The sequence below is a fragment of the Leiobunum rupestre genome, chromosome 3, assembly GCF_980474605.1.
Source record: "Leiobunum rupestre chromosome 3, qqLeiRupe1.1.hap1, whole genome shotgun sequence".
Classification (NCBI taxonomy): Eukaryota; Metazoa; Arthropoda; class Arachnida; order Opiliones; family Sclerosomatidae; genus Leiobunum; species Leiobunum rupestre.
Genome location: NC_143386.1, coordinates 63,154,548 through 63,177,831, shown reverse-complemented (window position 1 = coordinate 63,177,831; position 23,284 = coordinate 63,154,548). Strand labels below are relative to the sequence as shown.

Here is a 23,284-nt window from a genome sequence, read left to right as displayed (position 1 = left end):
TAAAAGGAAAATGACCAATACGGTTCGGTTCAGAGATCACTTTCCGAAAATGAAATAAGTAGTCGAAGTGGGATATTCCACCAGCGTTATTAAATCCCATACCAAGCCTAGAAGAGTTAGGCCTAGGCTCAAAAGAATCTGCAAAGACTCTAACCTTTTAAATGCGCCAGAAAAGATCAACCTGATTTTCAACTATTTTTTCCAATAAACCTGCTTCTTTTATTTGGCAATGCAAATTTATTTTAGAACGTGAGTCTCCGAGAACTTAATTAATTGGCAAAATAATTACATTAACAGAACTTGACACTATATTTTAGCTCCCAAGCCTTGGTTGTTCAAACCGGTTTGTTTACTAAAATAATGGCCGTCGGTTTATCAGACGTAAAGCTATTTGGGCGACGGTATTATCGGCATTTGAGATTCGATGACGTCAAGTATGACATAAAATATGATATCAAATATTACGAAGGGTATGTATGACGCAATATCTGTGAAACAAACCGTTAGTGAAGAAATAATGCTAGTGGCATACTTATGAGTAATTATGTTACATATGCTTTTAGGAGTGGTAGCCTGTAGGAGGGACCCTAGGTACGTTTGGGGTTAAGAATATTGTCATGATCTAAGTTTCTTTTTAAACCCATGCATTTGAGACTAGTATTTTGCTTATTTACACAAAGTATTGAGAAAGTGATTAAAGGGATTATTTATTGTTATGAAAACGGTACATTTATAACATGGACATGGTTATGAATGAATGAATGGATTTATTCGGTTCGCGGTATACAACGCGCCCTTTTAAAACAGGGCGGCTCCGCTTTGGGGAGCACAACCAGCAATTATTTTGAGGAGCAAAATTTAAAAAATACAATACGTAACAATTGATAAAAAGAAAAAGAAATATTTAGAGTCTTCATCCGCTACTCTCAGCGAGATCTCTTGCCGACTTCTTTTGCCAGAACCATTTAGTGAGGAGATGTTTCAAAAATGGCGGGTTCCACTCGCTATCCGTAAACCCCATGATGTTTTCCAAGGGCAGATAAAAGGACCCCTCTCTCCAGTCTTCGATCTCCGGAAAAATCGCCAGCGCCGGGCATTCCAGAAGGACGTGCTCTAGCGTTTCTCTTTCAGCTCCGCACTGTACGCAACGACTGGAGCTGCCAAAGAGCTGTTCGCACCTATCGCCGGTTAAAAGGGCTCCTGTCCGCGCTTGAAAGAGAAGACCACTCGACAAACTCCCGTCGTAGAAATCTTCTGTGATTCGCGACCTTTTATTCCCACTTTGCTTCGGCGTTCCTGTCTACGTCTCGATCGACATACACATTCCACTGAGCCTCCGTGAGTGCCTTAAACCGTTCCGTACCAACACCATAAGCCCGATCGAGATTAGCTGTTCGTCGTTTAAAACGGGGGACAAAATGGCTCGTGTTACGCGCGACGATGTAAACCTTCTTAGCAATCCGGCTTGGGGACATAAACTTCAACCGTCCAAGGTATTTCAATTTGCTTCGGGCTTCACGTTCAACCATGTTTTTTACCGGGGGGGGGGTAGTTTAATTTAGTCTCAAAATAAAAGGGGCGCCAAAAATCCCGCTTGCCCGGGTGTATAAAATTTCTTGAGCCGGCCCTGTTAATCAGAATTAATATGGAAAGTTGTTCTTGTTCAATTAATTGTCTTAGTGATGAATTTTTTTTCTTTTATCATGTATTTTATTATTACCATTAATTTCATTGCTCGACATTGTTAAAACCGAAAATTTTAAAACAGACATTACAGACTGGCGAACTCGCGGAGGAATACTACGCGGTCATCGTACATTCGTTTAGCGCGACGTGCGCCCTCTAGTGGCGGTAACCGAAATCAAAATCGGTACAAAAGGGCACATGTTTCTCCCCTTACGCGGCTGATGGAACCATGGAACCCTTACATCGGCTGTTCTATGACGAAATTTATTAAACGCCATTTTTTTAAATCGAGATAATTAAATTTTTAATGGACGCTTCAAAAAACAATACTCGGTTTTTACTCCCTCTCTAAATTCATCTGGGAAGGAACTATTTCCGGTCGGTCGGTTAAACGGTTAGAATGGCTAGCCAAAAAGTCATATTTCCGATTTGAAAGTCCCGTGGCGCTCTCGGCGTACGCTAGTCCCGTGGCCTTTATGCATCAGCCATTGGATACAGGGGGTTTAAAGGGGTACAGGGTTGAGTTATTTTTGCTGGGAAAAGGGTACCACGGAAATTCTCGCATTGGAAAGGAAGGGGAGTACTACGGAAATTCTCGCATGGAGAATAGGGGGAGAGGGTACCACGGTAATTATCACATGGGAAAAGCGGAGAGGGGGTATCATGGTAATTATCACATAGGCAAAAGGGGGAGGAAGGGCCTTACTGGGGTGGTTCTACTTTGAGGAAAAGGGTACCACGATAATTATCACATGGGGAAAAGGGGGAAGTGGGTAAGATGGTAATTATCACATGGAAAAAAGGGAGGGGGCCTTACTGCTGTGATTCGGCTATGGGGAAAAGGGTGCCACGGAAATTATCGCATGTTTTATGCGTTTGTCAGATGGCGCGTACATCGCGATTCCACCCTAATGTCAGCCTTCTAGCTCGCCTGTTTCCCTTAGGATTGGCGGAAAGGCAGTGCTTCTAGTCTAATTTCTATTTCTACTAGCCGAGAAGCCCGCCTTACAGGCGGGCCCTCAGCTAGTTGTGTGTTTCGAGGCACTCCACCCCGGTACGCCCCCCCTAACCCCTTTTACCCATAGGATAATTTCCGTGCCACCCTTTCCCGCATAGTCGAACAACCGCAGTTAGGCACCCTTCTCCTTTTACCCATGCGATAATTTCCGTGGCACCCTTTTCCCCATAGTCGAACCACCACAGTAAGACCCCCTCCCCCTTTTCCCATGCAAGATTTTCCATGGTGCCCTTTTCCCTAAAGTAGAACCCTTCCAGTAAGGCCCTTCCTCCCCCTTTTCCCCGTGTGATTATGACCGGGGTACCCCCTCCCCATTCTTTCCATGTGATAATTACCGTGGTACCCACCTCCCCCTTTTTCCCATGTGATAATTACCGTGGAACCCTTTTCTCCATAGTCGAACCACCGCAGTAAGGCTCACTCCCTTTTGTCCCATGAGATAATTGCCATGGTACCCTTAACCCCATAATCGACCTCCCCCCCTAAGGCCCCCTCCCCCTTTTCCCATGCGATAATTACCATTTTCGGTGTCCTATAATTTTAACAGTGAACTATATAGGACGTTTTTTCCGACTTTGCGATATTGATGACCTATAAATCCTATAATTTTAAAATTTCTTACTGAGAGCGTTAACCGTCCAAGAATTTCTCGGCTCGCAGCTGACAAATGCGATGGATAACTGTGTTTTTATAATTTTGCATTTTTTTATTTAAAAAGTTTTATTTTACTATACGTCACTGGGTATATTTAAAAGAGAAATTTTATCAAACATCAGTGGGATATCCGATGCAAAATTGAAATTACCGCCAAATACAATATGTCCTATAACTGCGACTGGAAATATATAATTTTTAGTCCTTGGGTCTATAATTGGATTTTGGCTATCTGGCAACGCTGCTTTCAAATCGGAACGACCCCTCGCCGTCGCCCCTCCCCGTTTCCGAAACTCACCGCCTTCCCCCCTCCGAAATTCGCGGTGGAAAGAGAGAGAATATCGGGTGTCTTGCGTGTTGGGACAAACACGGCCCAACTCTCAGGGGCGACAGATTTTGAGAAAATAGATAGTCGAACTATGGTCGAACCACCTCAGTAACGAAGCGAAGGCCAGCAGCTTCTCTCGCCGTCCCGCGCTGGCGCTTTCTGGCCGCCCCGCCTTTGGCTTCGTGGCCGACTATGCAAACATTCCTGAAAGCTCGGACGACGACGACGACCAACTTTTTTTCAAAAAATAATAAACTTTATTTTGGTGCACATGACAACTAGGCCTTCGCACCATACACACCCTGATACAAATACTCAAAAACAAAAACAAAAGAAAAAGAAAAATATATATACAGAAAGAAAAAAGTTGGCAGTCCTTTCTACTGTTTTCTCTTCTGTGTTTTTAACAAAAAAAAACAAAACAAAAATGACTATTTATGTCTGCTTTGTATTCTACTTGCGCTTTAAAAAATACTGGCCGCGCGAAAAATAGCACAGATATCAGAAATGATTGCCATGTCTCCGTTTTGGACCGCGGTTTTCACCCCTTGTAGATTTGTATCATATCTGCCTGTGTTTAGGGAGCGCTCCTTATAATATAGATGGCTTCCCAAGAAAAAGTAGTATGTTCATTACAATTGTAAAATTTTATGTTTTTGGTCCAACTGTTAATCCTTTACGTGGTTCAACCATTTAATTGGGAATAATACTGCTAGAATTACAATTACGATTTAGGTTGCCATGGTTACGCGGGACCTGTTCTGAGAAGACTGTACGAAATTCATCTTTATAATTAGGTGGTTGCGCCATCTATATTTTGTAAAATTAAATGGTTAAAAATAAATAATTATTAGCTAACTCACCGTAACTTGTGTTAAAAGGGATCGTGTTGACAGAATAAAATTATTCCAAAAACAACTTCATAGGTTTTCTTTGTTACGAGAAATCAATTTCGCGTCAGATTCGCGCAGAAATTCAATTGCCATATAGTGGCAACCACCAGAGACAGATGCCGCCACGGTAGAACGATAAAGTTGATAAAGTTTCCATATTGAAAGAAATTATGTAGAGCCGCCCTGTTTCAAAAGGGTGTCTTATTGACAGCTCCAATAAAAACCTTTAAACCTTTGGTCCATAGAAATCTCATAGGTAACTAGAATGCTGCCGCCTACGGCCGAGCTTCACGCCAGTTCGCCTTGAACCTTCAGCCAATGAGAGTGGTTCCGCCAAGGAGGATAATAATCCTCCTTGGATCCGCTACTATAGCGGGAGATAGGTGACGTCATTCTCTCTGGTGACATTAAATTCTTGGCAGAACCACTCTTTGAGCTCTGATTGGCTGAGATCTGGCTATCGTCTGCCACGGCGTTTGGCCCATTTGCCAGTTACACGGCAGCATTCTAGTTACCTATGAGATTTCTATGCTTTGGTCCCGCGCCAACCAGATTTAGTTGTACCTCTATTTATTCCCAACTCAATGGGTTCAACTTCAAATCTGCAGAGGAACTAGCCTGCACCCTTTTGGCTTATATACTACCTCTTTAGCATAAAATGCATTAATTTTTTGAAGTCTCTTATTTTAGCTTTACCATGGAACTAATAAATAGCGTAGCTATTTATTAGTTCCATGTTTCACACAGGTGCCTACATGTGCTGGGTGCCCTGGTTCATTCCATGCAAGAATAGTATTAGACTAACACAAAGATAACTTCAAATTGTCGACGTATTAATTAATAACAAGTACAGTACATAATATGAGTCTTGAATAAACAATAATGCAAAACAATTCCTCAAATTACTGGAGATCGAACCATAAAAAATTCAAATATTATTCGTAACGTTTACACTTAGGGTAGGAGAGAAACGCTAGATGTCGCAGAACTCAATTTCCGTTTGATCCAAAAATGGGGGTAAAACGGGGAGTGACAATCCGTAAAAGTGAAACAGTGGATCACGGCGCGTTTGTAAGGTGTTGGTAGTGAAGTGAAGGGTCCCTAAGCGTAGCTATTTATTAGTTCCATGGCTTTACTACGCCAAAAAAAGGATACCATGAAATTATTTTGTCTGTGGGAATGGATTTAATTTCATGATATTTTCAATAAAAAAAACCATAATGAGATTCAGTGCTGCCAAAACATTGGAATATAATTAACAATAAGCTCTAAAAATATAACCCATAAAACCGATAAGTCCTAAAAAAAAATCGCAGTCGCAAAAAAAATAATTTTATATCGGTGAATCTCAACTAGAAACATTTATAGGTCAAGGTAATACGGTGTAAATATTAAGAACATTGCAAATTTCATGATTTGAATAAAATGCCTTTGGGATTTGAAAAAGTTCTTCGAGGGATAATTAAATATAGAATAACTCAAAGGTCCGAAATGGTTGCGCAATTTCGAAGAGTTCAAGACCATCCAACCGTGAGTTAATATTCAGTATGCTAGCAGCGATGGGGAAACTATTACGTTTGACATTTAAAAAACTTTTCAATAGCCTACAGCTGTATTTTTCACTTGTGTGGACAGTCGAATGCTACCAACGAGGTTTACGCAAACTTGCGTTGGTGATATGCTTATTGTTCGTAGTGCTGGTAACTTAGTTCCTCATTCCTGTCTCTATAACGCACAACAAGCCACTACAGAACCAGCTGTATTAGAACTTGGTTGCGTTATTAATAACGTTAGCCACGTTGTCATTTGCGGACATTCAGATTGTAAAGTAATGAATTTGGTTTTCGTACATTATTAGCCCATCTAATAAGCTATTATACTCGCAGGCCATCAATACCCTTTATAATATAAAGGATGATGATAGACCTATTACAGAACTGAGTCCTTTACAAGCTTATATGAGAAAACACGGGGCATCATCCCTGGAACATTTCAGAATTCTAGAGAAAGAGGGCTGTGGTACACCTTTACAGTTCGAAGCTGAAATGCCCAATAAGAGATTTGTGGCGTATATTGATCCCCAGAATAAATTTTCAATTGAAGATAAATTATCACAAGTAATATAGAGATCATGGAAATAATACCACGAATCTCTTAAATTAAAACCTTAAAATTATTCTCAGGTAAATTGCCTGCAACAACTACAAAATGTTGCATCATACGAATTTTTACGATCGAGATTAGAAAAGGGAAATTTACATTTGCACGCTCTCTGGTTCGACATCTATACCGGGGACATTTACTATTTCAGTCGTAAACATAAAATATTCATTGATATCAAGGGTGACACGATCGATAGTCTACTTCAAGAAGTAGCGGAGCAATCTCAACATTAAATACTCTATAATAGTGTTTCATTTATTTTATATTTTATACGTATTAAATTTTGCTATAGAATAACCAATTTCTGTATATTTTTATACTTGTTATCATTTCCAATATGCTTTTACTTTATTAAGAAACGTTAATAGTATTATGAAATTTTATAATAAAGTGTTTACGAATTGAAAGAAATGTAAATGGAATAATATTTACAAGTACTATTTAATTTATTACTATTAAAAGTCCTATAATTTCATTTTCCAGGTTTGTTACTTTCTAACATATCTTTAGATTCGTTGATTTTTGAAGCTATATATGGTGATCCACCTATTTTAAAAACAAGGAGTGAAATCAGGCATATATTGGTTAACGCAATTTTTTAAAACTTAGTTCACCTTTATCAGGATGATTTAATACCATAATTCTTCTATGAGCCTCTTTGACCTTACTTTTACTAGCTGAAGGACTGGAAATGTAATTTTAAATTAAAAATAACAAAAGAAAGGTTATGTAAATAGTTAATTACCTGACTCCTAATACCAAAGACGCTTCTCGTTTAGTCATTTTTGGTTCGAAGCCTCCTTTATAATATTTACTATTTGCAAAACTCTATAGAGTACAAATTTTTATTCTTCAAATATTCGATTGTACAAATTAATAAACAGAAGAAATAATTTACTTACAGCAGCATTTGGCAACGATTTTAATTGTTGCTGAATAGTTTCAGACAATACTCTTGAAGATCGGGCTAAATACCGTCCACCAAAACCTACAGCAGCAAGTGCTATTCCAGCAAGAATAACGCCTGAAGTCTGAAATTAATATATTTTAAAACAAAAGTTAGCGTTCAGATTCATGAAGGTCAATTTACCATTATGTCACGTTATTTAGTAGTTAATCAAGATACAAATGCTTCAACAAAATCAGACAAAATAAACCTAACTATCATCATTCCAGAAATTACATCAGCCTCTCATTAAGCCTTAGTTTGCCGAATTCATAGCAGAAGAAAATATCTTTTATTCGGCGCAACCGCAGAAGAACCATTCCGTAAAAGACACGAATTTTGAAAATCAAAATAAACATTTTTGCTTTCTTACGATTTTATTTCGTTAACAGGAAAAAATCGTTACACATTTTCAAATATAAATAATTGGCACTTCTAACGTAGAAAATTATCTCCTCAGTGTATCACAGAACAAAGATAAATATTATGCAGTAAAATAAACTGCAAAAAGGAACTAAAGAAATAGGCGCAAAACATTTTTAAGTAGTTAAGTTTAAACGCAACCTAGTAACTTAATTTTGGTTAGTATTGAAATATTTGAGTAAAAAACGACATTTTGTATGTTTTCAATACATTGGTATAAATATATAAGAACTATTAGAGATATATAATGAATTGCTCGACTACTCCCTTGAAAAATACAACTTTGCCGCAATATATATGTATATATATCTCTTTCCTAACGTCTTATCTTATGAACAAACAAAAAATTAATATTATGTATATATATAAATATAGTGTAAATACTTTTGAGAATTTAGATTCTTATAGTTAACATTTCAACTACATTTGAGCTTGGTTTTCTTTCACAGATATTAAATTTTGATAATATGTGGACTTAAAAATGTCCACGGGTTTTTGCTTCTGAAATGTTGCTGGAGGTCTTGTTGCAAACATCAAAATGGAAACTTCATTGGAAAAACAAAGAATCTAACTTTTCTGTTAACTGTTTAATTTCTCTCGAATCTCCTCGGTCCCTATTTATCAAAGTCGTTTCCTAAACACAATCTCATTAGTTTCAATGAATAAAGCCTTAAAACAAAATAATTTACATTTTGAATCATTTGCCTCTCATTGTCAGTGGAAAATTTAGGCCTGGCCCGAGCCCTAGGCTTTGGTTTGCTTTTTGGAGTCAAGGCCCCCTTTGCTCGTGATTTGTCAACAAAAGATCGTACTGGTTTAGCCATTGTGGTTTGAGTACCGTAGTGACAAACTTTATCCACTTTATCGGGTGCTTGTATCTAAAAGAATAGGTAAATTAGAATAATTTTATCTCCCAAATCAAACTAGAGACTTACCTCTTTCTTAAAAACATCCAAATCCGGAAGATTATCTGGTTTCAACATTGCCAAAGGATGATATCTCAAGGAAAGCAAAACATCGCGGCTATATTTCACTATATTCTCTAGTATTTAAATGAGAAAGAGTTACCTAAGATCTAAGGCACTTTATTATAACCTATTTTACTTTGGTTTCCAGAAAGCGATTGGTATCGCTTTCTTGCAGAAATATTGAAGTCAACTGGGTTTTCTCCTTCCGGAGGTGTGTTTGGAGGCCATGAACAACTTCTGAGATAACACTGAGAGACTCGATTGACATCATTCCATTGCCTCCTTTCATCGGACCAAACGTAATCTGGTTCTTGGTTGCTTTTCATGATAACTTGGGATGGTGTTGGAGATTTTCTCACGAAGCCCAAAGGTATTGGCACAGGACTAGATGCAACAGTACGTCTGAGATTATGGGGACGTATTGGTGGGGCAACCTTCTTCAGAGCATTTTGCTTCACAATACTATCAACGCCAACCGAGCTCAAGAGCTCTTCAGTCACGTCTAGCCCAGTTTGAGGATCACAGATGTTAATTATCTTTTTAGGTCGACAACTATGTTGGGCGCGTGGGATACGAGGAAGTATAGGCCACGCTGCAAATTTAATATTTTCATTACTACAATTAGGCTATTGCCCTAGAATTATCAGTCTCTGTTCTTCTTACCAAATCCAGTATTCCTCAAATTACGATACACAAAAGGTGGTAGAGGCGGCGGCAAAGGTGGTGGAAGAATCGGCGGAGGAAAAAGTTTTGGAAGGTTGGAAAATAGCTCTTCATTTTTCCATTGCGGAGGAGATAAAACGTAGGAAGGAGGGGCCATTACGTTACCAATTCAACAGTAAACAAATAAGTTAAGTTGACTGGTGTGATCCAACATAAGCGAAAGAAAAATGTCCTCGGTTTAGAACAAAAAAATTTGACAAGTAGGCTTAGCGATTAAGATGGGGGAGAGAAGCGCCAGCTGGCGAAAATAGCAAAATAAAACTAAATACAATTGTAAAACAAATACCTTAAAGTTCGGGGCAAAAGCGTTGTTTAACGTAAACTAGTAAAAATTAAGTGCCAAAACGAAAAGGATAATGAAGAGGCTAACAAATCCGCCTATGACTCATCTAAATTAAACGTAATAGAGCGCGCCACACTAATGCTGAAAAGTCAAACAGGGCTGCCATTTCATAAAAAACCATATAAAATTTATTTTCTTTAATAAAACTACAAAACACTCAATGAAATATTTTTTAAATATGTAAAAAAATGCAAATCAATAATTAAAACGATGATATTTGGATGTGAGCTCAGGCGTTTTTGGGGTTTCATCATTCCTCCCAAATATGTCCTTCTCTTTGCTATTTTGAGGGGTATCACTCTTAATATTAGAAGTTGGTGCAACATTACTCTTTGGTAAAAGCAAATATTTCTTTGTCTCCACAAAATTTGTTGTTATTTGTGGTGATTCTGGAGTATCGGGATAACGCATAACTCTATTTACCAGTTCAGCAGGTTGTTGGCTGACAGATTTAACTTGGGAATCTTCGATGGTTTTTAACGTGGTTCCCAGTGGTATAGGAACAGCAAATTTAGCTTCACTTTGATGGGGTGCTGAAATATACTGTTGAGTATATCTGAAAGCACAAATTATTTAAATTGATGGTCCTAAGACTCCTAACACTATTAAAATAAGAAAACCTCACCCAAAATTGTAAGCCATTGTTAACTCGGGTGTTTCAGGAGTCTCATCATTGTTATATAAGTTATTTTTCTGGTTTTGGGGAGTAAAGTAAGAGCTGCAGGGTTCTGGACTATTGGGAGTTGTATTTCTTACGGCAGACTTCATAATATGGGATTTGAGACTTCCCATATTTTTACCAAAACCCAAATTGAGCATTATTCTAGTGGTTTCCTCTACATTTGTTGAACACTTAGGTGATTCTGGTGTAAGTTGGTCACGAAATATAGTAGCACTAGAAGCTGGTTTGTCGGTGGTTGATTTTAAATTTAAATTTTCCAATTTTACATAGTCAATAATTTTTGTTGAATCGTCAATTTTAATATCTTTCAATATGACTTTAGTCTCTTCAGTAATAAGCAGATTTGACATTTCCGGTTGATCAACTTTCAACCCAAAAGGTTTTAGCTTTTCTTCTAAATTCGTAACATTCTTTTTTAGGTTTTCAGCTTCTTCGTCAAGTTTTGAAGCTAGCTTATTTAATGTCTGAACTCTCGCATCATACTCTAAATTTTGTTTCTCTATACAACAGCCAATATCAACAAGATGAGTGTTAAATTCTTCAATTAGAGAAACTGCCTCTTCTTTATTCAAGAAATTCTTGTCCGGATCAGCTTCGGATAATGATTCAAAGGAATTAAACAATTCGCAGCAATCAGATAATTGTTTGTTTACAAAATCGACGAGATTGCTCAAAGCTTCAAGGTGTGCCATATTTATCTAGAAAAATACCTAGGAAAATTCTAGGAAATACAATTTAAAAAAGTTAGAGGAAATAAAATTAAAACAAACCTTTGAAGTACCTTAAATAAAGTTGACAAACTATCTTTATTTCTTCTGTCAGATTTAGCGCGCGAAAATAATACAGTTTTAGTCCACGTGACAGGTTTACAGGCAATGGCAGCGTTGTTGTTAGATCCTGAAAATAAGTCGAAAAAGGTCATAAGGTTTTATTGAAGCCTTCATAAAGGGTGGGATTCATTTACCCTTAGACAAATAAAAGATTCTTTAAAAAATATATTTTATTTGTCTAAGGATAAATGAATTACGATTTATGATTAACTGAGTTTCATAGCTTTCTCGTTCGTAGGCATACGCTTAGCCCCGCCCCGGACCGTCGCAAAGCGTTTTGGCTGCCCAGTGGCCAGGCAAAAAATTGCGCCCCTATCAGCTTTGCCAGATTTTTCTGCCCGAATTATTGTACAAAGGGTATAAAATTATAGTACAACAATAGAAATTATGGTACCAATATAAAATAGTATTAATTACTTTTAATTTAAAGTGTTTGTTGAAAAACATGCAGATAACTGTTCTCGCGTGTCGTTTCTTTATGGGGAGTGGGTGTAGCCAGTATCGACCATAAAAATCGGAATAACTAACTAGAATGAATTTTGAAATTTTGCCGCACCCGCCGATTAAGAATTCCGATTTCTATGGTATGGACTACTTAGTAATCTGGCAACACTTGAACGTGAGCCTAATCAAAGATAATCTAGACTACGTCGCCTGAAATCAAAAACTACGTAACTTTACCATTGAGTTGGTAATACTAATCTAGAGGTCCAATCAAAACGTCGGTTTTCAGTATTTCGTGAAACAAGTTTTTAAAAAATAAGAATACTGCCGTCTGCTCCTAAATGACGAGAAAACTATATCATTCTACCCGTGGCGACCAGTGTTGGAAATAAGCTTTTAAAAAGTACTGGTCAATATGACCACCATACCCCCTACTTAAAAAATAATTTAGTGGTCATGACCACTCTTTTCTACCCCCACTTATTTCCCTCCCTCTTTTATTTTACTTTTGAAAGTGAATTGTTAATATCGATTAGGAACTATAAAGATATTTATTAATCACAAACCAAAGAGCTTTGATATACTTCTTATTAAAAATAAACTGGTCATTATAACCAGTGAACCCCCCAGATTCCATTTAATTTACTGGTCATTGCCCAAAATAAACTGGTCTTTGACCGACGCCACCATAGATATAAGAAACGTATATAAAGGTCTAGATAAAATATTTCAAAGGGAGTGAATACGGAGGTGACAGCTAGCAGAAACGCGTAATTTCTGCAGGCTATCCTTATAAAGCGCTATCTATCGGTAAGAAAGCTCGTGCTATCGTCGCGAGAGCCATTGTCTCCTGCTTAAAAATGATACTAAAGGTCACCAACAGATGGAGTCTAAAGACTACGGCCTGCGGAAAGGTCAAGCACTTAGTACTAAAATGCTAAGAGAGCTCGCGCTCTTGGTCACGTGCCTTCCTCGTTGTCTGCTAGGTGTCAACTCCGTATTTTATGTTAGGCTTAGACGCCCCGAAATTTATCTAGACCTTTATATACATTTCTTATATCTATGGACGCCACCGCCTTATTTCCAACACTGGTGGCGACCAGGCGACGTCTATCTCTCAATGGTTCGTTCAAATAAGACGCGGGGGGGGGGTCGGAATAAAGTTTTAAAAGTTTTTGGTGTATAGAAATCTTATAACATAGAATGATTCCGTATAAATACAAAATGGGCCCACTACATTTTCGGAGGTTTCGTCATTATCAGCCAATCACGATTCAAAGAGTGACTACGGTAACGACTCGTTGCCATCTAGTTTGAGTTACTGAAAATAATAATTTGATTTTATATTACGTCACCTTAAGAACCCGCATTTGATTGGCCCACGTCAATCGAGTCACGGCGCCCTGCACGCGCTCACGTGAGCGGGTGCACGGGGCCGTGATCGAGTTTAATGTAGTTTTTAAACATGGTACACTGTTTCTTTACTCGTAAGGATTTTTCTCTTATAGAGTGCCAGCAGCTTGAAACCCTGCGACGTCACCAATGTTAAACGTCTATTGAGAAAAAACGCGAGTTTTCATGACAACCACTACGGAAGCTACGGCTGTGACGTAACTAACTTTTAAAAACGCATAAACTGCTAGAACTCTATATGTAAACGTTTTGGGTAACTATTGCGTTGTTTGTTGTTTGTTGTTATGGCTCCTCGATGTTTCATTTCCACATGTAGAAAACGATTTGCGGTGGACGGTAATGTGTCGTTGTACAGGTAAAAGTTTGGGTTTCCTTAAACCTTGGGGCATTTTGAAATGTTAACAAACGGCTTTCAAATTGGTGATTTGGTAAAAGCTAGGAACAACAAACGCAAGGAGAACGCAGCTAGCCTTTAAACACGCTAAGGAAGGGTTGCGTACGAATTTTATTGGACGAGCGTCACGAGCCTTTACGCCGAACGTTTTACGGGTGGGGGGGGAAGCCAATTTCTGAATTTTCCCCTTCCGACGGCAGCAGGCGCTAAAGCGTCTAGCCAATGAAAAACGTACACAAGAAAACCCACGGCTTTTGACGGGTTGCGTTCTCCTTGTGTGAGGTGTTGTGTTTGTTGCTCCTAGAGTAAAAGTGACTTCAGGAAGTTCAGTCACTCAGTGAGCCTAGTGGAACAACAACTCAGGACTAAAATTACTGCAATATCCGTTTTTTTAAAAACACTATTTAACATTGTAAATATCGGTCTTCGTTGAGTACTATCTCTTATGTTGTTTAACAGTGGAATGTTGAATTTAAGCAGAGTGCGAGACATTTATCTTGGCTAAGCTTCTAAGACAAAAACCATATTATTAAATAGAAGGTAAAGTTTTGAAAAATAAGACAATTATCAGTATGATTGTTGCTGTTTAATGAAATGACTGCCGTCAATTCGTCATAAGTGTCATTCGTTACTGTAATTTTTTCTGGGATATAATAAGGTTTTCGTTTATCCAAGTTTCTACAAACTTAATAATAAATATAATATTACTTACTTTAAATGTGAAATAACCTTTAAATACAAAGGTTAATACTAAGGACCTTCAGTCACTGCTTCTCCTAAAACTGCCATTGACATTGCCTGCTATTTTAAAAGTTAGGCTTATGTCAGGCCTAGTCTTAAATATTTTCAAAGCGAACCCATAGAAATCGGATAACAAACTAGAACGCTTAATCGAATGGCTGACAAGGTACCGATTAGATTCCTGGCTAAAACGACACTAACGCCATCTGCGCTGCCTCTAGAGGCGCGCTCGCGCGTAACTTGGTTAAAAGTTTTCCCCCACCCCATTGAAATTAATGTAAAGTTGGCGATAATCAAACGTTAATTAACCTACCAAATGATATGATAAATATTCCACTGACAATTTTTCCCGTTTATATGAACTTAAATGTAATATAAAATCGTCTATCGCTTTACAACATTCAAAAATAATATTTTTCCCGCATCATGTAGATAACCGAACATCTGCTCGTCTAGGTAAAGTTTGTGTTGTCAACACGCGTATTAGAATAAAAAATGATATTTTAGAAAGTAGGTTGTAATTCGGAACGATATTAATACTTTTCACGAATTTTGTTTCATAACTTTCATCCATTGGTTCGTCCAGAATGTATCTTTAAAGTAGCCGAACATTTTAAGGCGCTGAATCTTGCCCAGTCTTAAGCCTCGGTTTAATCTACTGCGTATTTTGAAACGGAAAAACCCGATTACTATCGTTATATCTTGGTTAAATGATGGCGAACGCTCCTTGTAATAAGAAACAAATAACGAAATACGTTCTAAGCTTATTTAACGCCAAAAATTCCACGTATTTCGTTATTTGTTTCGTATTAAAAATGTCATATTATTAATCCAAGATTTAACGATAGAAACAGGTTTTTCCGTTTCAAAATACGCAGTAGATTAAACCGAGGCTTGAGACTGGGAAAGATTCACCGCCTTAAAATTTTCGTCTACTTTAAAGAATAATTCTGAACGAACCAATGGATGAAAAGTTATGAAACTAGCTTTTAAATAAACCTTGAAATTTATTTAAAGTTATATTTATAATTCACTGATGACCAAATTCGCGAAAAGTATTAATATCGTTCCGAATTACAACCTACTTTCTAAAATCTCGTTTTGCTTTCTAATACGCGCGTTGACAACGCAAACTTTACCTAGACGAGCAGATGTTTGATTATCTACATGGCGCATTAAAAATATTATTTTTGAATGTTATAATTTTTGCGTCAAACGCCAAGGCCTAAGCTTTAAGATTTGATAACTGTGTTTTCTGTTTAGATTTCTACAACACATATTAAAAATTTCACGAAAACCATTACTTATAAATAATAATATCTAATAAAATTAATTTAAATTAATGTAAATAGTCTAATCAACATCCCGCGAAAATGAGAAAGAAATAAGAATTTTAATCAGCCAATGAGTTGAAACTGAAATTATTTTCCTTTCTCGATCAGCCAATAGAAAGCCGGAACGCAACCGGAAGAAAATGGGCTCCTTTAGAGTGTTGTCGTCTGAAACCCTGCGACGTAACCATTGTAATTTGCCTATTGATAAAAAACGGTAACTGTCATGGCGGCCACTATTAACACTACAGCTGTGACGTTCCAAGTTTTCAAAATCGTATCAGATGAGAACACTCTATGCAACAAAACACTAAGGAGTAAGGAATGACGTCACGGCCACGCGTAAAAGTGACTTGATCTAAGCGGAAGTTCAAAGTAGTATAGAGTGCCAGCAGCTTGAAACCCTGCGACGTCACCAATGTTAAACGTCTATTGAGAAAAAACGCGAGTTTTCATGACAATCATTATGGAAGCTACGGCTGTGACGTCACTAACTTTTAAAAACGCATCAACTGCTAGCACTCTATTATAGCATACCAATGAAAAACGCCATTAGAGGAAATTTGAAATATAGGTGTGGTCACTCTGTATAATAAATAAGTTAATAACTCTTGCTCAAATAATAAGTTCCAACCCCCTAAAATCAATCCAATCAGATTGGTACCCCCATTGGCTCCCTAAAATATAAGAGGTGTGGTCACAGCGCCATATAGCTACATAAGGTATTCGTTCACGTAATAACAAAATTGAAAATTGTCTTAGGTATATTTTTTATTGGTCCCAGCGGTCCATGGCACAAATGTGATTGTAGATTATTTATCTTATACTCTGTAATATACACGAATGTTGTTGAATCACACTATTTCACGCTTGTCACTAACTCTTGTTGACGATAGAACTTTTACTGTCAAAAGAACACAAACAGTAAAAGGTTTAACTAATCCGGTTACCTCGAAAACGAAACAACAAAGAAGTTTGATTTCAACGTGTTTTGAAATCAATAAGTAAAATAAAATATTAAATAATAATGATGATTTATGAACGTAACATTTTTTGATGTTCTACGTATCTTCTGATTTGTTATTATTGTTGTTAGCGGGATCCAGAAGAGACACTAATGTCCTTAATATATCGTTCCTGTCCTTCAAAACTTTAAGATTATCATTGTGCATGGCTTTCAATTCCGCAATGTTTCTTTCATTTTCGCGTCTAATTTCTTGTTTGAAACTGGCGATCCAATGTGGTTCAATGGCTGGGATCGGATGAGGTTCCGAGAGGACAACCACTTCACTCGCTTCGGAGCCATTGACTCCGGTGATGTAAGCAGTTTTCTTCTTCTTGGGACTAATGACGTTAATTGAAGATTGAATGTCCTGCAATGTCCTTTTCAGGATGGAGGTACCGGGAGTGCTCTGCACTAGTTGGTAGATGGGCAAAGGAGTTGGAGCCGGTGTACTCTTGAAGCCCACATTCAACGGTGTCCCTGTTAGAGGATTAGTGTGTTCTTGGTTGGGATCTTCCTGACAAATATCGTGCCTAGAAAAATAATGGCGATCTATAATTAAATCACAAGTTCTTTGAGGTAGGAGTATTCAACTTTGAATGACGTCTTTGGGATACGGATCATACGCGTCTACCGAATATTTAAATACATGTAAATTTGGGGGGGAAATGAAAAAAGTCTTGTGGGGAGAAAAAGTAGGGAGTCGCATTGCAAAACTATTATAACGCGTCACTTCTGATGGCGGCGAGATGCCAAAGAAGGATGTCGAAATCGCGTTTTCTTTTGGTTTGATGACATAAAAGTTATTATAATTCCCCAACTTGCGTCCGGACGCGCGAAAAAATACCCTTTTTTGTAAACCCCCCCCACTTCCCCAGCTGACATTATGGTGATGCCTTAAACGCACTCTCGCAAGCTCAAAATTGGTGTTAGCGTCGAGTTCGGGACTACTTCTTTTCTTTCAATTTTTGCCATTAGATAGTGGCGGCAATGGGGGAAGCGGACGTTTCTCTAGCTATGCTGTACAGCCGAAGGTACCGGAGAGAGGATTTTCAGCCCCCTGGAGTGACTGATTTCTAACTCTTCGAGGCATATAGTTCATTCCTTCCCACATATACTTTTACTCTAAGGTTCGACTTTCACAATAAAGATTGAAGTGAGATTGGAATAGCTCGTAGCATGAGTCGCGATAGACTCCATCGCCATCTCTTTTTCATCAAAGAACTAAAAGCTACCTATGTGAGAAACTTCAGCTGGCGAGAGTGCGTTTAACTGTTTTACACCACTATTGCTAACCTTTTCTCCATGACAAAATTTAACAAGATGTGACAGACTTAAATTTAAGTACACACAATTCCCCCGACGCATTAAATATAGTTTGAATATTAAATTTAAATTTGAACAGATTTTCAATCATCTTGTACATTAACTAATAAACTTAATTTCCGTAATTTATTTCCCTAACATTTACAGGTTTTCCCTGACCATTTTTGTAAAATAAATGTTTTGAGGTAAAATCTTATAAAATATTTTATGTATTTTTAATATATCTTTAAAAAATTTAAATGCCTAATTTTTTTGGAGCTATTTTCAAATTCCCTGACTTTTTGGAACCATTTTTTAATTCCCTGACTTTTGGGAAGCATTTTCAAATTCCTTGACTTTTCCAGGTCGTGTACAAACCATGTATAATAACAAAAGAGGAATTTGGTCAAAAATGCCCGTTTTCTCAACCACCCTGTATATTAAAAACCATATCTCAATCACCCTGAAGTTAAACATAACTAACCCACTCATCATTAACAACCAAAGAGTGATTGTAACTCCAAGAAAAATCCATAGCCACGCTTTATTAATTACCCTCTCCTTTAAGAAAAATATTTCAATCACCCTGTATATTAAATTAATAAGCGCACTATAAGAACCTAAGTGTAAATTTCACCAAAACATCAACCACTCAATCTAACTGAATCATCCTGTCCTTTAATATAACCAGGACACTAATTCTTAACCGAAGAGTAACTTACCATAAAAAATTATTTACAACGCTTTATCAATCACCCTGTTCATTAGGAACAATATTTCAAAATCCCTGTACAATCACTTGATCAAAACCTAAAAGTACTTTTTACTAGTAAGCACTTTCTCAACAACCTAGTTCATTAACAATGATCATAATTAACTCGTGAAAAATCAATCATCATTAAAAATACCCTGTACAAGAAAATTTGCGCTATTAAAAGTAAACTCCTAGATAAAATTTGTATAGCAATAGCCAAAATATCATAACATTTTTTTTTTTTTAGAAGCTCGTTATGAGCGATTGTAACGGGTGGGACAATTCAGTCCGCTCGTCCATTTGATTAATCAGGTGCGAGATATGTGTTACGGCCACGCCAACGGGGGGATACTTGGGGATAGGGTTGGGACACCCGTGGCGCGGGAAAAAAATTAAATTGAAAATACTTTTAGAAATTACAATTTTTTTTATTCAATTTGATTCCCAAAAAGCTAATAGTCAGTTAATATTCGACGATTTCGAATACATTGTGTCTAGCTATGTTTATGTTTAGGCTAGCACTAGCCTAAGGGGCGGCTGTCAGCGTAGAAAAATAAGTGGGTTTTCAAAAACAATAATAAAACATTTAAGGTCAAAAATCCCACAAAATCAATGACTTTCGCTTAAAAATCCCTTTATCCCACATAGCCCAAAAAATCGTTAAAAATCCCACAATGTGGGATTTATCCCACACATTGGCAACACTGAGCCCCAGGAATGGAAGGTGTAGCTCCGTCTAGTGGAACTTTTGCGCCTCTCGTTTTTAAAGAGAGGCCGGGTTAACCGTTTCCGGTTACTTCTATTGCAACCAAAACACGCGGCCAATAATATCAATCCTTCCATTCCTGGGGCTTTATATTCTTTGAGTGAACAATCTGTCCAATAAACGTGCGGTGTCCTAAAAAACACGCCGAAAGTATCCAAAGTAGAAGACAATGGACACAGTTCGTAGAGGTTTCCAAGGTCAAAGCTCAAATATTTGGAGACAGATGGCGCTTGAATTCTGAATATTCTAAATCTTGAATTGGTACAAAATTCAAATATGGTACGCGGGTTGTGGGGTCCCGCGAATTGGCCAGAAATCTCATTTTAAATTAAATTTCATAATCTAACAGTAAACACAGTTCGGAAATGATCGGCACTAACAAAAAATATAAATTTAAATCAAGTCGGTCTTAAATTAAAAAAATTATGTAGATTTAGTCGAAAATCGCCAAAAAATCTACTATAAAGGGGGGTAATGCCAAATTACCAACTTGAAGTTTGAAATCGAAGCCTTAGAAGTTCGATTTCAAACTTATTAATAATGGTAACGAGGATTTGATATTTTCTGTCGATTGATGTATCATTTACCAATTTACTACAAACGGTTGAGGAGTTACGCCCCCAACACTGGAGGAAGCGGCTACATATCAGGTGATAATAGTACACACAAATCCCTTAGCGATTGTGTGTAAAAAGCTGAAAAGCATTACGGTTTGGACGGTAATTGCACCTGATGGCGTTTCGTAAGCAACAATTTGAATCAGTTAGAGCGTAGACGAAGGGTCGTGTAGGGACAAACGGCAGTTGAATACTCCGATATTGATGAACTCCTTCTACAACTTACATTTCGTTAAAGAATTCCCATTTCTTTTTGTGGCCACCAGTATTTTTGCTTTGTTTCACAAGAACGCTTTTGTATGTGCACCTCAAGTTTCTAATCACAGACAGACAAATTAAAAGTCAATTAAAGAAAGTAATTGTTTATTCTTAGGAACAATGACTACATTGAGACGATTTTTAGGGCTTTTTGTAATCCACCTCATGGTCTGCCACTATGCTCCGCCCCCTAAAAACCAATCAATAACATTGGTTCTTTAAAGGTTACGTGTTGGCCCGTTGCAAAAGTCTGCTTTGCTAGAATCGCACACGTTAAATTCTATGGGCTAGGGCTTTTGCAACACGTCCTAACATGACTAAAACACACGTGGATGACATTTTTCCTTCCCCCTCTCATGAAGAGGGATAAACTATGGACTATCCAAACATAAGGACTATATCCAGAGGAAATTTGGTTAGTCCATGGATAAACTAGACCATGGTGCCCGCGGATCATCTCAACATATATTCTTGGTTTGCAAAAACACACCGCCACTTTTTGTCGCATTGTTCTGGGGTGATAATGCATCCTTGATCTTGCATCTTTTTGGAGATCTCTTTCCAGACATTCTTTTTCTTTGTCTCTGGACTTTCAAACTTGTCCTTGTACTGTTTGAAGAGAGACATTAAGGTCAGGACGGATTGGTAGTTCCACGTAAATTTCTCGTCTCCATCTTCTGCGAAAAGGGAATTAATTTCTGAACTTGAGGGAAATGCGTGGTTAAGTACCACCACGAACCTTGAACTTCGGATATGATGTCCATGTCCTGGGACGTGGACGCTTGGGACGACAAACTGGACACGGTAGTGATAATGGGATCAGTAGTTGTGGTGGACACATTTTTGTTTTTCTTGACGCTATTCAGAAGAAGCGACGCAAAGTCGGGATCTGTCAATTACAGAGCACATTGCAATTTTAGACAGCACAAAGACGGGTTACAAAAATGTAGAGTTGTAAGTCGGAAAAGTTTACGAAAAATGACCGAGGCATTTTTTCCGGAAAATATTCCGAAAAAAATATAAAAAGTTTTCATTCTATGATTTGTCTAATATATTATTTGCAAATCTAAATAAAGCGCCATTTTCGCCTTACGTTTTCGAATCTAACAGTAAAACTAAACCTCTAGACTAGTTTAAACTGATTAACAATGTAATACTATAAATGTTTTGTAGTATGTTTACTGATATTAGATATTTTATATCGATAAAAAGTTAAAAACATTAAAAACCCTTAAAAAGTCATTAATGTTTCAATTTTTATTTTTCCGGAAAATTAACAACTCTACAAAAATTTAACCAGATCAATTTATAGGCTATCACGTCCAGAATTTCCCTAACCTACGCCACTGTACTAGGAGATGCAGATGATTTGCCGAGGGGTCGAAAATTCGGAAAAAAGTGTACAGGATTTCGGATTTTGACTAGAAGTCTAGAATTCGGGATTTCGTTTTCGGATTTTGAGAACGTACGACCCCTCGGGATTTGCCCAAATTTTCATTACAAATTTCTTTAAATACGCAAAATGCGTGTACTACCAATAGTTAACATTTTTATGTTAAAAATTTAAGAGTATTTACCGCGGAATCAACCGTATTTTATCAAAGCTTTGTTTGATACGCTGTATTTTTGATATTTTAATCAAATTTGTTTAAATATTAAAATATAAACAAATTATGTAAGATACGTTGTATTTTTGATAAATAATAGATCTACGCGAGACTATCTCAAAATTGGTTCTCTAGAAAAAGAGATAAGCTTACTCGTTCTTCGAAAAATTTCCCGCAGATTCGTCCAGCGAAAAACCGCTGAGACTGAGGGAGGTTGAACGCCATTTTCTAGACAACGGGCGATAAACCGCGGAGCTCTTTACGCTAGCCTAAAAACGCTGTTTTCGAGCCTTTAAAGTTAAACGCGTTTAAGCTTCCAAAAAGGGCACCAATTCGGTGAGTTTATGATAATTTAATTAGAAATAAAATAATAACCTTGAGAGAGACGACTTTCCTCTTCGGGACTGAGCAGAAATGAATACCATTCTCCTTCGGCGTCATCTTTCAGAGCTACCGTCACAGTCGCCATTTTAGAAGCGGCTTTATTGTAGACGGCGGGATACGGGCGCGCGAGCCAGCGACGGGGAGGGTAGGCAAAACTAGGGACGATAGACTGAGGTTTTCTACTATAGCAGCAGCTGCTAGCCAGAGACTACCCGCTTTCTTCCTCTTAGATTGTGACGTCATAAAAACGCTTGGTAGAGGTATTCGGAGGGCGTTTACCCACGGTTTTATCTAGCCCGTCTTTCTCCGAGAACTCCGCTGAATTACAGAGTTATTATTCCTGGAAACGGCTCAGATTTACTTTCGTAGAATAAAATATTTGACGCCAAGAGCGTTATTCAAATTTTTTTACGCGTTTCTTTAGAGTTTGGAGATTTTAAAATGCAATTTACAAAAGGAGCCACGGTTAAATTCATCGGCGATAAAAATTGTTTCGTAAAAATACCTCGAGACTGGATAATTAATGGAGAAGTAAATAGTTCTTATATATTACCATAAGTTTATAATATTGTACTTCTAAGTATTTCCTATTTTTCACATGCAAAATCGT

The 23,284-nt window shown here is 37.5% G+C and overlaps 6 protein-coding genes across 9 annotated transcripts in view; 2 read left to right on the top strand and 4 right to left on the bottom strand.

Annotated features, from left to right (window-relative positions):
• The first annotated feature begins 5,910 nt into the window (after positions 1–5,910).
• CAHbeta (carbonic anhydrase beta) lies at positions 5,911–7,146 on the top strand. Its single transcript, XM_090168957.1, has 4 exons — positions 5,911–6,109; positions 6,183–6,407; positions 6,466–6,696; positions 6,763–7,146. Exons 1-4 carry the CDS (start codon positions 6,005–6,007, stop codon positions 6,973–6,975), a joined length of 774 nt encoding a protein of 257 aa, XP_090025083.1. The 5' UTR covers positions 5,911–6,004; the 3' UTR covers positions 6,976–7,146.
• Positions 7,147–7,164: 18 nt separating this feature from the next.
• On the bottom strand, positions 7,165–7,958 carry LOC149954179 (mitochondrial import inner membrane translocase subunit TIM14-like). The gene is made up of 5 exons (XM_090168958.1): positions 7,833–7,958; positions 7,645–7,773; positions 7,488–7,570; positions 7,357–7,427; positions 7,165–7,288 (listed from the first exon to the last, which is right to left on the bottom strand). The coding sequence occupies exons 1-5, from the start codon at positions 7,833–7,835 to the stop codon at positions 7,215–7,217; spliced, it is 360 nt and encodes a 119-aa protein (XP_090025084.1). The 5' UTR covers positions 7,836–7,958; the 3' UTR covers positions 7,165–7,214.
• An 88-nt stretch (positions 7,959–8,046) lies between these two features.
• LOC149954178 (uncharacterized) lies at positions 8,047–10,197 on the bottom strand. Its single transcript, XM_090168956.1, has 6 exons — positions 10,089–10,197; positions 9,743–9,939; positions 9,216–9,671; positions 9,047–9,153; positions 8,801–8,989; positions 8,047–8,745 (listed from the first exon to the last, which is right to left on the bottom strand). The coding sequence occupies exons 2-6, from the start codon at positions 9,897–9,899 to the stop codon at positions 8,659–8,661; spliced, it is 996 nt and encodes a 331-aa protein (XP_090025082.1). The 5' UTR covers positions 9,900–9,939; positions 10,089–10,197; the 3' UTR covers positions 8,047–8,658.
• A 53-nt stretch (positions 10,198–10,250) lies between these two features.
• On the bottom strand, positions 10,251–11,629 carry LOC149954177 (uncharacterized). Of its 2 annotated transcripts, XM_090168955.1 has the most exons (4): positions 11,609–11,629; positions 10,771–11,537; positions 10,569–10,701; positions 10,251–10,496 (listed from the first exon to the last, which is right to left on the bottom strand). In XM_090168955.1, exons 2-4 carry the CDS (start codon positions 11,517–11,519, stop codon positions 10,341–10,343), a joined length of 1,038 nt encoding a protein of 345 aa, XP_090025081.1. In that variant the 5' UTR covers positions 11,520–11,537; positions 11,609–11,629; the 3' UTR covers positions 10,251–10,340. The 2 variants fall into 2 exon arrangements, with proteins under 2 accessions (XP_090025081.1, XP_090025080.1); XM_090168954.1 differs by having other exon boundaries at positions 10,251–10,701; positions 11,609–11,627.
• A 5,110-nt stretch (positions 11,630–16,739) lies between these two features.
• On the bottom strand, positions 16,740–22,948 carry LOC149954176 (uncharacterized). Its single transcript, XM_090168953.1, has 5 exons — positions 22,666–22,948; positions 21,423–21,572; positions 21,174–21,360; positions 20,652–20,741; positions 16,740–17,516 (listed from the first exon to the last, which is right to left on the bottom strand). Exons 1-5 carry the CDS (start codon positions 22,757–22,759, stop codon positions 17,042–17,044), a joined length of 996 nt encoding a protein of 331 aa, XP_090025079.1. The 5' UTR covers positions 22,760–22,948; the 3' UTR covers positions 16,740–17,041.
• The window catches only part of Pex1 (peroxisomal biogenesis factor 1), a 42,202-nt gene continuing 41,381 nt past the window's right edge, over positions 22,464–23,284 (top strand). Inside the window, exons 1-2 of one of the 3 annotated variants that reach the window (XM_090168950.1) lie at positions 22,464–22,626; positions 23,099–23,205. In XM_090168950.1, coding sequence (XP_090025076.1) covers positions 23,116–23,205 — 90 coding nt within the window. In that variant the 5' untranslated portion in view covers positions 22,464–22,626; positions 23,099–23,115. Of the gene's footprint in view, positions 22,627–22,679; positions 22,820–22,866; positions 23,206–23,284 lie in introns of those variants that run through there. The other 2 variants (XM_090168952.1, XM_090168951.1) reach the window with 2 other exon arrangements.

Coding starts and splice junctions, on each gene's coding strand:
- LOC149954177 (XM_090168954.1), bottom strand. CDS start 11,519: ATGGCACACCTTGAAGCTTTGAGCAATCTCGTCGATTTTGTAAACAAA. Junction 10,702..10,770: donor ACAATGGCTTACAATTTTGG/GTGAGGTTTTCT, acceptor TTGTGCTTTCAG/ATATACTCAACAGTATATTT.
- CAHbeta (XM_090168957.1), top strand. CDS start 6,005: ATGCCTTTGGGATTTGAAAAAGTTCTTCGAGGGATAATTAAATATAGA. Junction 6,110..6,182: donor GAGTTCAAGACCATCCAACC/GTGAGTTAATAT, acceptor ACTTTTCAATAG/CCTACAGCTGTATTTTTCAC. Junction 6,697..6,762: donor TTGAAGATAAATTATCACAA/GTAATATAGAGA, acceptor AATTATTCTCAG/GTAAATTGCCTGCAACAACT.
- LOC149954178 (XM_090168956.1), bottom strand. CDS start 9,899: ATGGCCCCTCCTTCCTACGTTTTATCTCCTCCGCAATGGAAAAATGAA. Junction 9,154..9,215: donor ATCGCTTTCTGGAAACCAAA/GTAAAATAGGTT, acceptor TTTAAATACTAG/AGAATATAGTGAAATATAGC. Junction 8,990..9,046: donor TGGATGTTTTTAAGAAAGAG/GTAAGTCTCTAG, acceptor CTATTCTTTTAG/ATACAAGCACCCGATAAAGT.
- LOC149954176 (XM_090168953.1), bottom strand. CDS start 22,759: ATGGCGACTGTGACGGTAGCTCTGAAAGATGACGCCGAAGGAGAATGG. Junction 20,742..21,173: donor CAATGCGACAAAAAGTGGCG/GTGTGTTTTTGC, acceptor GTCTGTGATTAG/AAACTTGAGGTGCACATACA. Junction 17,517..20,651: donor TGGGAATTCTTTAACGAAAT/GTAAGTTGTAGA, acceptor TTATTTTTCTAG/GCACGATATTTGTCAGGAAG.
- LOC149954179 (XM_090168958.1), bottom strand. Junction 7,428..7,487: donor TCTTTGGTATTAGGAGTCAG/GTAATTAACTAT, acceptor TTACATTTCCAG/TCCTTCAGCTAGTAAAAGTA. Junction 7,289..7,356: donor ATTAAATCATCCTGATAAAG/GTGAACTAAGTT, acceptor TTTTTAAAATAG/GTGGATCACCATATATAGCT.